This window comes from Euleptes europaea, chromosome 1 (assembly GCF_029931775.1).
Source record: "Euleptes europaea isolate rEulEur1 chromosome 1, rEulEur1.hap1, whole genome shotgun sequence".
NCBI classification, from domain to species: domain Eukaryota; kingdom Metazoa; phylum Chordata; class Lepidosauria; order Squamata; family Sphaerodactylidae; genus Euleptes; species Euleptes europaea.
The window spans coordinates 47421378-47433806 of record NC_079312.1 but is presented as its reverse complement, the minus strand read 5'-3'; the positions used below and the strand labels follow the sequence as shown (position 1 = coordinate 47433806).

General features: G+C 41.8%; 1 protein-coding gene across 2 annotated transcripts in view; it reads right to left on the bottom strand.

The window, feature by feature from the left end:
* LOC130482862 (contactin-4) overlaps positions 1-12429 on the bottom strand; it is a 611972-nt gene that overhangs the window by 88396 nt on the left and 511147 nt on the right. For both annotated transcript variants that reach the window (XM_056855739.1, XM_056855747.1), the window contains exon 13: positions 1491-1618. In XM_056855739.1, the coding sequence (XP_056711717.1) occupies positions 1491-1618 (128 nt within the window). The remainder of the gene's footprint in view (positions 1-1490; positions 1619-12429) is intronic.

Here is a 12429-nt window from a genome sequence, read left to right as displayed (position 1 = left end):
TGTAAAGCTGTGTTATAGAACGTACAGATACTTTTTTTAAAAAAAGAATTCAGACTATGTTCAAAGAGCCTCAGCTACACACCTTCTCCTACACATATACTACAATCTCCAGGCTAGGCTGGGTTGGATGGTGAACACTTATGTATTATTGTTGTGTTGTTAGTATCATTGTTTTGTTTTTGTGGTAATCTACGCATTATTGCAGGGTGCCCAAACCCATTCACCCTAAATTCATCAGATCACTTTCTGAAGCAAAGCACCAGTCGTAACAGAAGTATAGTTATAGTAATACGGCAACTTAAATAAACAGCCACCCAAACTGGCATAACTCTGAAATCACTATGAGAGCAAAAGATGAGGTGACCTTCCTTCTCAGACCAGAAACCAGCAATCAACTAAAATCCATGGTGAGCCACAGTGTAGTAAAAGGACAATCAGCTAGGTGGAGAGTGGGAAATTTTGCTGGGGAAAAGTGCTCTTATACAATCCTATATCAGACAGGAGAAAAAATGGGAAGATCCAGAGAGCCACAACAGTTGGATGGAACAGTGTGATGCTAACTTGACTCCTTCACTTCCTTGCATGGAAGTGCCAAATGAGTTCCCATTTGAGTATCCTTTCCCTAGATTTAACAGCCATTGGATATTAATCTGCCATTTCACACTTTAAAAAGGGGGCAGAATGAAAAAAAAATTCTTGACACTATGAAAAGTTGCCACATCTCTCACACAATTCACCAATCTACTTGACAGTATCTGCTTCTCAGAAAATGGCATTAGCTGTTTTATCCATGGACTGATATATTTATTTTGTGCAATATTATTTTGTGAACAAGCTAAAACAATGTGGGCTAGGGAGTCTCTTTGATCTGGAAAAAATGGGCATTTGCGTTTTTCATCATTTGAGTATTACTGCAACTATTCTGGATCAAGAAGATGAGAAGTTTCTTGTCCCTGGAGCCAAAAATCAGGACTGCATTCTAAATGTCTGATTATTAAAGTAAACTTATAACAACCAGACATTAAAAAGTCACATTTGGATACAAAAATCACTAATGCAAAGGTCACAATTTTTTGTTTTTGTGAATTGTCTATAAATGTCTACAGTAGTTTGCAGGAGCTGCAGCTTTAATTTTTCAACACCAAGCTGAGGTTTGTTTCAAAGGCAAGAATCTTGTAATCCTTGAAACCATTTATAAATATACCTGAAGTCAGTGATTTTGAATATGAGGGTTTTTTTTAAAGTCAGCACTGACATAAAACTTGAATATGCTAATATGCTTCAAGGCAAGTGACAGCTGTTTTACTACTGCAAAGAATATAACGAACTTTTCGCAATTACATTTTTCCCCACAATGCTGGCTTTGTCTATTTTTTTAAAGAACACCTACTTAAGTTTTTAAACTTCTCAGGTTCTAAAAAAGATCAGAGTCTGTTTTTATGCGAAATTAGAATAGAGGCATCTTGACTATATGGGAAGAATGTCATTACCTTTCACCACCAGGTTCCCAGTGCTGCTGGCAGCCCCAAAATGGTTCATGGCGGTGCACGTGTAACTTCCAGCATCTGCTTTAGTAACATTGGCAATTTTCAGAGTTCCGTCTTCTAAAAGAGTTATTCTGAAAAGACACCGAGGACTGCGGTCAGACTAAAAAAAAAAAGGTAGTATATCACTCAACATTAATTATTTAAAGTTTGAACAGCTGAGAAATCACTGCCAACTACAATGGAAGCTGACGAGAGAGGATTCTCAAGAGGATGAAATGCATTAATACTATATACACCATTTACATGAGTTCTACATGTCTTTACTTGAGGGCAACTCCACTTTACGGAATGTGAAACTGGTAAAACTCTGTGGATATGCTTCCTTGATATCCACATGACAACCCCTCCAAGATACGCTGCATATGTCTTCAAAACATTTAGCCGCGAACCCTGAGGAAAAATGTCCTAACATCACTTACTATTTGGAGGATTTAAATTCGGAAGCTACCAGACTCAAAAGTTTAAATTGTAGCTTAAGACATAGATGGTAATTGACCTTGGGTGGCACATTTAAGAATGCAATAACATCATGATAAATGATAGCAGAGGTCCATGCACTACAGCAGTAGAGGGTTATCGGCCATGCACAATAGTATTTCACCTGCTTCATTAGCAGTGAAGTGATGAAAACAACAGTCATTGGCATACAGAAACATACAACATCACCCTGCTTTGTGACATGTGGGAATTACATAGCACTGCTGTCTTATAAAAAGCACGTTCAGGTATCAATGGCAGCCGCCTCAGGATCCCTGCCAAAGGAGGGCTGTTCACTGTGCGTAAGGCTGCTTTCACAAATCATCGGAGCATGCACTCTCAGTGCACAACAACTGTTTGCAACTGGATTTTCCTGTGTGAAACAGGAAAATACAGTTGCAAACAATTGCTATAGTGCAGTGGTTCCCAACCTTTTTCGAGTTGTGACCCCCTTTTACAATTGCCAAGTAACCTGCGACCCCCGCCACAATTGCATAATAAAGTCATAAATGACATTTGCATAATAAAGCCATAAATGACATTTTCAATAGGATAAAGAAAACACAATACAAATAGATTTTTTCAGAATATAATTCCAACGTAATATTTAATTAACTAATTTCATTAAATAATTAATTTTTAATGTGATGGTTGTGCTTGCATTTGGGTAACCAGCTTCAAAATTCGTGGCTGAGTGTTTGTTAAAACCAACCTCATGTCATCCTCAACATTTAGTCTGTTTCTTGTCTTTAAGCAAATAAATATGTAGTATTGCCAACCTCCTGGTGGGGAGATCTTCCAGAATTACAACTGATTTCCAGATGCCATAGATCAGCTCCCCTGGAGAGTGTATTCTATGGTATTATACCCCACTGGGCTCCTTCCCCTCCCCAAACCCTGCCATCCCTAGGCTCCACCCCCCAAAATATGCAAGAATTCCTCAACCTGGAATTGGCAACCCTAGGGATCAGGGTATGGAAAGAAAAAGGCAAGCTCAGAGCAGGAGAGAAGCAGGCAGGGATGGTATAGAAGAGTGTTTTGATATGAAGAAGCGTTGAAAATCCACTCTCACAGAGCTATGTAGAGGCAAATGGAATTAAAACTCGAAAGGCGAGCATGGTGCCATTTTATGCTTTGGGCTGGTTTTACCTGATTACATTCCTGGAAGAGGCTAGGGTTGCCTCTCCAGCCACCACCTGGAGGTTTGCAAACCTAGCAGAGGCTATGCAGGGGAGGGAGAGAAGGAAAGAAGGGAAGGAAGGAAGGGAAGAAGGGAAGGAAGGAAAGAAGGAAAGAAAAGGAAAGAAATGAAGGGGAAAAAGGAAAGAAGGAAAGGAAGGAAAGAAAGGAAAGAAGGAAAGGAAAGGAAAGGAAGGAAGGAAGGAAGGAAGGAAAGAAAGTAAGAAAGAGAAGGAAGGGAGGGAGGGAGGAAGGGAGGGAGGGAGGAAAGTGAAAAAAAGGAAAGGAAGGAGAAAGGAAGAAAGTAAGAAAGGAGAAAGGAGAAAGAAGAAGAAAGGAAAGGAAAAAAGGAAAGGAAGGAGAAAGGAAGAAAGGAGAAAGAAAAAAGAAGAAAGGAAGAAAGAAAAAGGAAAGGAAGGAAAGGAAGTAAGAAGGGAAGGAAGGAAGGAAAGAAAGAAGAAAAAAAGAAAAAAAGGAAGGAAGGAAAGAGAGGGAGGGAGGCTCCCCCCCACACACATACACGCACTCGCCAGCGGCCCGGGGATCTTGAGCACACACACACACGTACACGGGGATGGCTGGGGGGGACCCTCTGGCCGCAGCGCAGCAAGCACGTGGCCGGGAAATGGAGCACGAGGAGGGCTGGGGGGAACCCTCGGGGAGCCTCAAGAGGGACCGCCCTTTTCTCCTCCAAGACCTGAACGGGCTGAGCCAGGGGAGCTTCCTCGGCCTCCCCCACATCCCGCTGCGTCATCCGACCGACAGAGAGGCGAGGCGAGGAACCGGAGAGGAGAGGAACCGGCTGACCAACAGCCAGAAGGAACCAGGCTGCAGAGACGCGGCGGTGCACAGCCGCACACCAGCTGGACCCCCGCCGCCCAGGGCAGGCCTGCCCGCCTCTCAGCTGGGCGGCGGGGCTACAGCTGGTGTGTGGTGGCGCACCGCCGCGTCTCTGCAGCCCGGCTCCTTCTGGCTGTTGGTCGGCTGTTTCCTCGCCTCTCTTCTCGCCTCTCTCTCTCCGGTTCCTCGCCTCGCCTGTCTGTCAGTCGGTCGGCCGGTTCCTCGCCGGGATGGGGGCTGTCCCAGGACAGTCGCGACCTACAGGTTGAGAACCACTGCTATAGTGCATTCAAGATGAAATTATCCAACACATGTGAAAGCAGCCTAAACAAAGCCTTTCACGTGTGATCTCCCTTTCTAAGACACAAGCCTGTGGGTCCTAATACCCTTCAAATGGATTTCCACCATTGACCTAGGCTGTTTCTCTTTATTTTTGCCCTGCAGCACCGGAACCAGTATGATTCACATGCCTTAAAAAGTCTACTAAGTTTTAGTCTTGAGCCAGTGAATAACCTTTTTGTTGATTTGGACTGTATGTCCCAGCAGCCATAGGCGCTATTGTGTGAAGTCTACAGCCTAGTTTCACAGAAGCCATTAAACCTGTGTGAAGGCTATACTTCGGACTATAGTTTGATATTTTTGTCTGCTTCTCCATATAGAAGGGAAAAGGCTAGCACTCTTCATGGGGGATTTTTTTTTTAATATTGAAGATTTCTTAACATTTTTTATTTTTTGAAGAAGATTTTAATATTGATGCATACCTATTCTCTCCAGGATCAGAGGAGCATGCCGAATATATTAGGTGCTGTGGAACACAGGCAGGATGGTGCTGCTGCAGTTGTCTTGTTCGTGGGCTTCCTAGAGGCTCCTGGTTGGCCACTGTGAACAGACTGCTGGACTTACTTCCGGATTGGGGGGGAATCGCCGTGGCCAAGCGACTGATCGCAGGCCGGCTTAAAGCTGCCAGGGGGCAGGGAAACCGCCCCTCCACCTGGCAAGTGGCACCCCTTGTGTAAGAGGGGATGCTGAGAGCGACGCCGGCGAGCTCCCCGTCCTAGGAGCGGTCGTTGCTGTAGAAGTGGCGACGATTGCTCGGACGGGTAAGCCGAGAAGCGGGCGCCATTAACAGCCGTTTCAAACAGCCGGGAAGAGTGGCGGGGAGACCCTAATCTTCATACAGCAAGTTTTTTTATTCTTCTATACTTTATGATTAACAGTTTACACGACTGAGGTGTCTGACAGAATTTGTTAACAAACAGAAAGCACTCTGGACTTTTACCTAAAACTCACTAACAGATCTAAAGTGAAACTTGTCTTTTTGCCAGCTGTGGCGCACTTAAAATTCAGTCTTGCCAGCTCAGCCAACCATTTTAAAGAGCCTAAATAATTTCTGAGGTGAAGGAAAGCTGGCAAATGACAACAGACTGAAGAAACTGAAACGCTAAAGTGCTCTCTCAGGTCTGGACTATGAACTAAGTTTGAGTTTCAGTTTTTTATGTGATTTTTAAACTGATGGTTTAAATAACAAGTGCCATCCCCCCTTCTTTGGATTACAAATTGAAGCCAACCAAGGTTTTTTTGAATGGGAGATAAAGATAAGAAAGATACAGAAAAACATCCTAAAGGACTCCTTAAAGACACTAAAGCAGCTTCAGATTCAGAAAACTTCATTACCCCAGAGAAGAGCCTCTGTATCCAATATAACTGCTCCATTAACCACTTCACCAGTTCAAACAGGGACATCTGTGGCTGTAAAGATGACACCCAAACCAAAAGCTGAAGTTACCCTGAATTTTTTACATGAACTTATGACTAAGACATTTTAGGAGGTGGCATCAGTAAAGCAGGAGGTGGAATCAGTAAAAAAAGAACTATCTCAAAACACAGTGGTTATTGGACAAAACACGGTGGCCATCTCTGCTCTAAAAGATTCAATTTCATCCTTGACAGTGCAACATGACAAATTGAAGGCTAAACTTCAAAACATTCAAAGGATAACAAAGAAACTAGAAAAAGAGTGGATACTCTGGAAATGTCAATGGAAGCAAGCCAAGAGAGAGAAGAAAAGTGTGACGACCACTCAGCGATGTTGGAACTTAAAATAAAGGAAAATTGCATTCGTATACGCGGCCTCAAAGAAAAATCTGAAGGGAAAGATTTAAAAAATTTCTTAAAAGGTGTTGCTGGCTGAATTTCTCCAAGAAGAGGAAGCAATAGTGGAAGGAATGATTATAACAGCTTACAGAATCAACTCTGCCTAAGCAACAAGAAATAAAGTTCCAAGGGATTGTCTAGTTCAACTTTTTTCCAGAAATCATCGGGATCTGATCTTGAACAAGCACTATTCAAATCCGCTCATAATAGAAGGTACACCGGTGAGGTTAATGAAGGAGATCCCTGGAAGACTACTTAGGAAAAGAAAGGATTTTGCAGAGATTGTGCAACGGCTGATTTTTAACATCCAATAAATCCGAGTTTGGGTTTGGTATTAAAACTATATTTGTGTCAGGCCTGCATCTCAGTTGCCGTTTACTTTCGCTTTCCTGCCAACCAGACTCAAGGACTGTTATGCCTACTGTTATGCCTACTGAACTCTGTTTGAAGTTCTTATGGGGTAAAGAAAGACACAGAATAGCATATAATAATTTAACTAAACTAAAAGAAACAGGAGGTTTGGGGTTACCAGATTTGAAAATGTATTATGAGGCATCTTGTTTTGTCTGGCTAAAGATCTGGATTTTGTTAGAGAATCCCAAAATATTGGAAATAGAAGGTTTTAATTTACATTTTGGATGGCATGCATATTTGTGGTATGATAAGGAGAAAGTAAATAAAGATTTTAATATTCATATTATTAGATTTGGTTTACTTCAAATTTGCAAAAAAATATAAAAGATTTTTGGAAAATAAAACTCTGGGATGGATTAATCCAGTAGAAGCATTTATGAAGAGAGGGATACAATTAAATTTAGATATGGATGTATATAGAGAAATTATAGATTATAAGGAAGGAGATTGGGTTTTAAGAAGTAGAGAAGAACTTAATATGAAAGATTGGTTTATGTATTATAAATTAAAAGATATATTCAATAAAGACAAGCAAGTTGGATTCAATAAAAATAAATCCAAACTAGAAAATATATTAATAAAGGGAAATAAGGGATTGATAGGAAGGATATATAGGTTATTAATTGAAGTAAATCTAGAACAAGAAAGAATTAAACCAGTAATGGTGAAATGGATGAAAGAGTTAGGATACAATATTGATTTGGAAACATGGGAAAACTTATGGAAGAAAGAATTCAAATTTACAATAACCAACAAAATTAGAGAGAACCTATATAAAATGTTTTATAGATGGTATATAACTCCCGTGATGATAAGTAAAATGAAAAAAGGAGATTCGGATTTATGTTGGAAATGCAAAAAAATACAAAAGAATATCAGTTATATAATCTACTATATATATATATATATATATATATATATATATATATATATATATATATATATATATATATATATATATATATAAAAACAGACTGCTGGACTTGATGGGCCTTGGTCTGATCCAGCATGGCTTTTCTTATGTTCTTATTTAATATGTAAGCTAATATTTGCAGTGACCTGGATGGCCTAGGCTACCCCAATCTTGTTAGATCTCAGAAGCTAAGTCAGGATTGGCCCTGGTTAGTACTTGGATGTGTGACCACTAAGGAAGTCTAGGGGTACTATGCAAAGGCAGTCCACGGCAAGCCACCTCTGTTTCTCTCTCGCCCTGAAAATCCCATGAGGGGTCGCCATATGTTGGTTGTGATTTGACAGCCCTCTCCACTACCAAGCTGATATCCACCACCCTAGTTTTTTGTATGGCTTTATTGTATGTTGCCTTGCATTCATGCACTGAAAAATTATGCTAATCATCAGCGTGTCTTTCAGGGTGGCAATAAGAATAACTTGCAAGCAATAAAATAGTACATGGAAAGAGATGTTTTCTGAACCACTGAACTACCACAGTTTGCAGGGCTTTTGCTGAAAGCAGACTGGCTTCATTGGAACAACAGTTGGTTTCGAAGACATACTGGGTCAACAACAACATTGGCATGTACAACATAGTCATCAAATACTGGAACAATATCTGGATATGCACTGAGTTGATAAACTGGAAACTAGGTAAGAAATCACTGAAAGAACCTTTCTGGTTGGAGTAATTGCTAGAAATCATTTGAACACATTAGGAAACTCTAACATTCAAAACAGAGGAACTAGCATTTCACTTATGGAAAACCAATTGTATGGTTTTAAAATTTAACATAAAGGTTCTGGGGAATGGCAAATTTTAGATCCAACAAGAATGGTTGTCCTCAGGGAGTTAATGTCCATTGATGTCATGGCTGTTTTTGATAACTGTGACTCCTAGCCAAATTCTTTTGAAATGTCTCTATTATAATTTGTTAATCACAAATCTTGAATTAACCTAGAAACTCGGTTTATATAACTGAAGTGTGCCTGTCAATCAGCTTCTATGCCATCTTTCATGTTACTTAATTACATTTCCTTTTTCATTCTCTATTCATAAGACCAATTCATAAGACTCTATTCATAAGATTTTCTATACTTAACATGTTATTTTCTAATTTCATTAAAATTTAATGCTCTGAATTATTGCATGATGTTAAATTGCCTTTTGTTCTGAATTCTGATTCAGAGAATTCTTCATGAAGGGGATTAATACTCCAACAGTCAAAACAACACGAAGAACTAAGACAAAGGATGAGTCCTTCCCAAACACTCAAGGGGGTCTCATCAGACTTACTATTCACTTGGTGTGTGCGTATGTAAAGTGCCATCAAGTTGAAGCCGACTTATGACAACCAAGTAGGGTTTTAAGGGCAGAAGACTAACAGAGGTAGTTTGCCATTGACTTCCTTTGCACAGAGCCCCTGGCATTCCTTGGTGATCTCCCATCCAAACAGTAACCAGCTTAGCTTCTGAGATCTGACAAGTTCAGGCTAGCCTGGGCCATCTAGATCAGGGCAATTGGTACAACAGGCCAAATAAAAGCTTTCTATCTCAGTGAAGTGAGATCTAGGTCTAATAGGGTTGCCAACCTCCATGTACTAGCTCAAGATCTCCTGCTATTACAACTGATCTCCAGCTGATAGAGATCAGTTCACCTGGAGAAAATGGCCACTTCGGCAACTGGACTCTATGGCATTGAAGTCCCTCCCCACCACAAGCTCCCCCCTCAGACTAAGCCCCAAAAACCTCCCACCAGTTGCAAAGAGGGACCTGGTAACCCTAAAGTCTAAGTAGTTAATGGATTTGCATCAGGTTATGGCGATCCAACCCAAAATAATAGAAGCAGTGCCTGTAGATTTAAGAAACAATTGCACTCTCAGTGTTGTTGTTGGGGTAGCTAGGCAACCGCAACAATATCATCAGTCTTCACGCCTTGGTTTCTGTCAGTAAAACTCAGGGGAGGCAACACAGCCCTTTCCAGGCATGTTTTGCCTTTGAGGAAGGACTCATCAGCGCAAGGCCTGCCAGCAACCACCAGGCTATTTGCTACCACATAACTTACATGACTCACCCACGCCAGCTGCTTGCTACTGTTCAAAAGCAGCCACCCCACATAAACCAATGTGATGAAGTGGTTAGAGACTAGGGTTTGGGAGGTCCAGGTTTGAATCCCCACTCTGCCATAGAAGCTCACTGAGTGACCTTGGGCCAGTTTCAGTGTCTCACCCTAATCTATCTCAAAGGGTTATTGAGGGGATAAAGTGAAGAAGAGGAGAACAATATAAGCGGGTTTGGGTCTCCATTGTGGTGAAAGGTGGGGTATAATTAAGGGGGGTGATAAAAGGTTGGTGAGTGGGTTGGAAAAAGAGAGGGAAGCAGGGCAAGGGAAGAGTATATGGAGGCTACTAGGAGGAGGGAAAGAAAATAGTGCAGGGATGGGATACAGGGGAAAGTAAGAGGCCCCCATGTGTATTATATAAAGCTACTGTTTCTGAATATCAGAATTACCAGAACCATTGGCTGTTATCACTTGTTGTAGCATGAACATTTTTTAATTTTATTCCAGGTTCATTTTGAATACTCCTTGACAAGTTTTTTTTGGCTTATCCAGTATTCTAATACTCTTGCATTTTCTTCTATAATTTTACCTTTGTAGAGTAATGTCATTCTGCTGATCACTTGAAAGGATTTCAGGATTTCTACTTCCAAGGAGGTGATCCTAGTAATACTGGTATCAGCTCTGTGCATGCCTCAAGGGGTTAGTACTCCTTTGCTGAATACAAATCTGCACTGCTTCTACGTGTGAACTTGAGGACTGAGGCTGGCTCTCAATACTAAGTGGGTGTCAGGGTGCATCTTATAGCAGATAAACTGCAACCAGGAAACCAAGTAATTGCATGCATCAGTAGAAATGGATTCTAGGACCACTATTCTCTCAGCCAGTCGTTTTAGCCAAAGGATTTGCAATAAATCTGACACATACCTGGCTAAAACAACCATGGTTTTTAAATAAATCAGAGGCCTAATATTTCTCTTTTGAACTGCAGCTCACCAACGAAAGGGCTTCACGGTCACTGATCTAAGTATTCATTTTGCTGAAGGTGCTTCTCTCAGCCATACATATGTTTTGAAGCCGAGGCAACATATGCTAACATAAGTAATTATTTCAGCACTTTGAAATTTGTTAAAGCGAGGTCAGGAAACAGGACTGACTTGCGCTCATTCCTGTTGTTCGCTTCAGACATTTTCTTTGTAGGGGAGTCCTGTTAACCAGAGGAAAAGGCTCATTTGAAGCCTGCTAATTGGGTTGGAAAAGAGCATCTGTGGATCACCCACATAAAATGGCTTTATGGAAATTGTTGTTTTTTTTAATTGCAAAGTTAAAATTAAATTAAGAATTGTTTAGCTTATTGTGAAAATCAAATATAGTTCAGTAGATGGATGCATGCAATCCAACAAGCAGCTGCTCAGGAAGCTTGTGTTGAGCTCTCACACCAAATGAAATAAGAACTCAGCCAAATGTTTTGTGATTTTACAGTACTGCAATATTTTTATTAAGGATAGTGCCTAAATGAACTAAAATTGGTTGATCAATCATATTGATTGTAATCATCATGCAGGACATATGAAGCTGCCTTATTCTGAGTCAGGCCATTGGTCTAGAGTTCAGTATTGCCGGCTCTAACTGGTAGAAGCTCTCCACCTGCTACCTGATCTTTTTAACTGGTTATTGCTGGGAACTGAACCTCAGACCTTCTCCAGGCAAAGCAGATGCTGCACCACTAAGACATGGCTCCTTTCCACAGATTTATATAATCAGTGTTATTTAAATATTATGCATAAAATATCTCTTCTATCCAGCAACCTTTTTGAGGACCTGGCCTGATGGAAGATCTCCTGAGAACCCAATATACACTGTTAAATTCCATGATAGAACAGAGATGGGAAATAACAATAATAACAATAACAATAATTCTTTACTGGCTTCTCAGTTCACAAGCATTATACTAGTGAGACAACTATGAAGGTAACTTTGCAGAATGGCAGGCATCAAGCCAGCAGTCATCTCTGCCAGAACGCTGCTGTGCTATGCATTTTCAAGAGGAAGTGGTCTGTTTGTCGGGCAGCCCATTCCAGAGAGGAAGGGTTGTACCGGTGACTGGAGGTGGTGCAGCCGCGCTGCCTCCAAGGGAGGTTTCACCCCACCCCACTGAGGCTGAAACCTCCCCCTTCCTGAAGAAACCCATGCAACCATTCCATAGGATTGCATGGGGATATACCACCAGGCTGAAAGGGCTTTGGAGGTGGCTCATCCCCTGGCCCTCCCGGGAACGCCCCCGGGAGGATGGCGCACTTCTGTGCACCGTCCAGATGCCGGCGCAAGGTTGTGCCAATGTCCCTGAGCAGCACTGCTGAGGCAGAGCCGGGAGGGCAGCATCCAGGCCTCCCCGCCGGCATCCGTGCCACCCTGGGCAGCGTAAGTGGCATGGGCACCAGCGCAGGGGGCCTGAATGCTGGCACAGCCCCTTCCTGGCCTCCAAAGGACGTTTAACCTTTAGGCTCAGGGATGGGCTGTAAATGCTCTAAGGCCACAGTTCCCAGCTGTTTTGGTATATTGGACCACAAGTACAAATTTACTTGGTATGGTGACCCATCGAGAGCCAGCCTGAGTATTTTTGGCACCCAAGGCACCCATTTTTTGGCACCCATTTAGTCCAGCTCTGCATTTTCTGCAATGGCCAACCAGATGTTGTCGATAAACCCACAAACATCGCACAAAGGGGGCAGCTGCCCCAAAGAAGTGGCATTCCATTTCCCCCTCTTTTCAGCTACTACCATAAAGTTACTAGTTGCCGGAGAGATT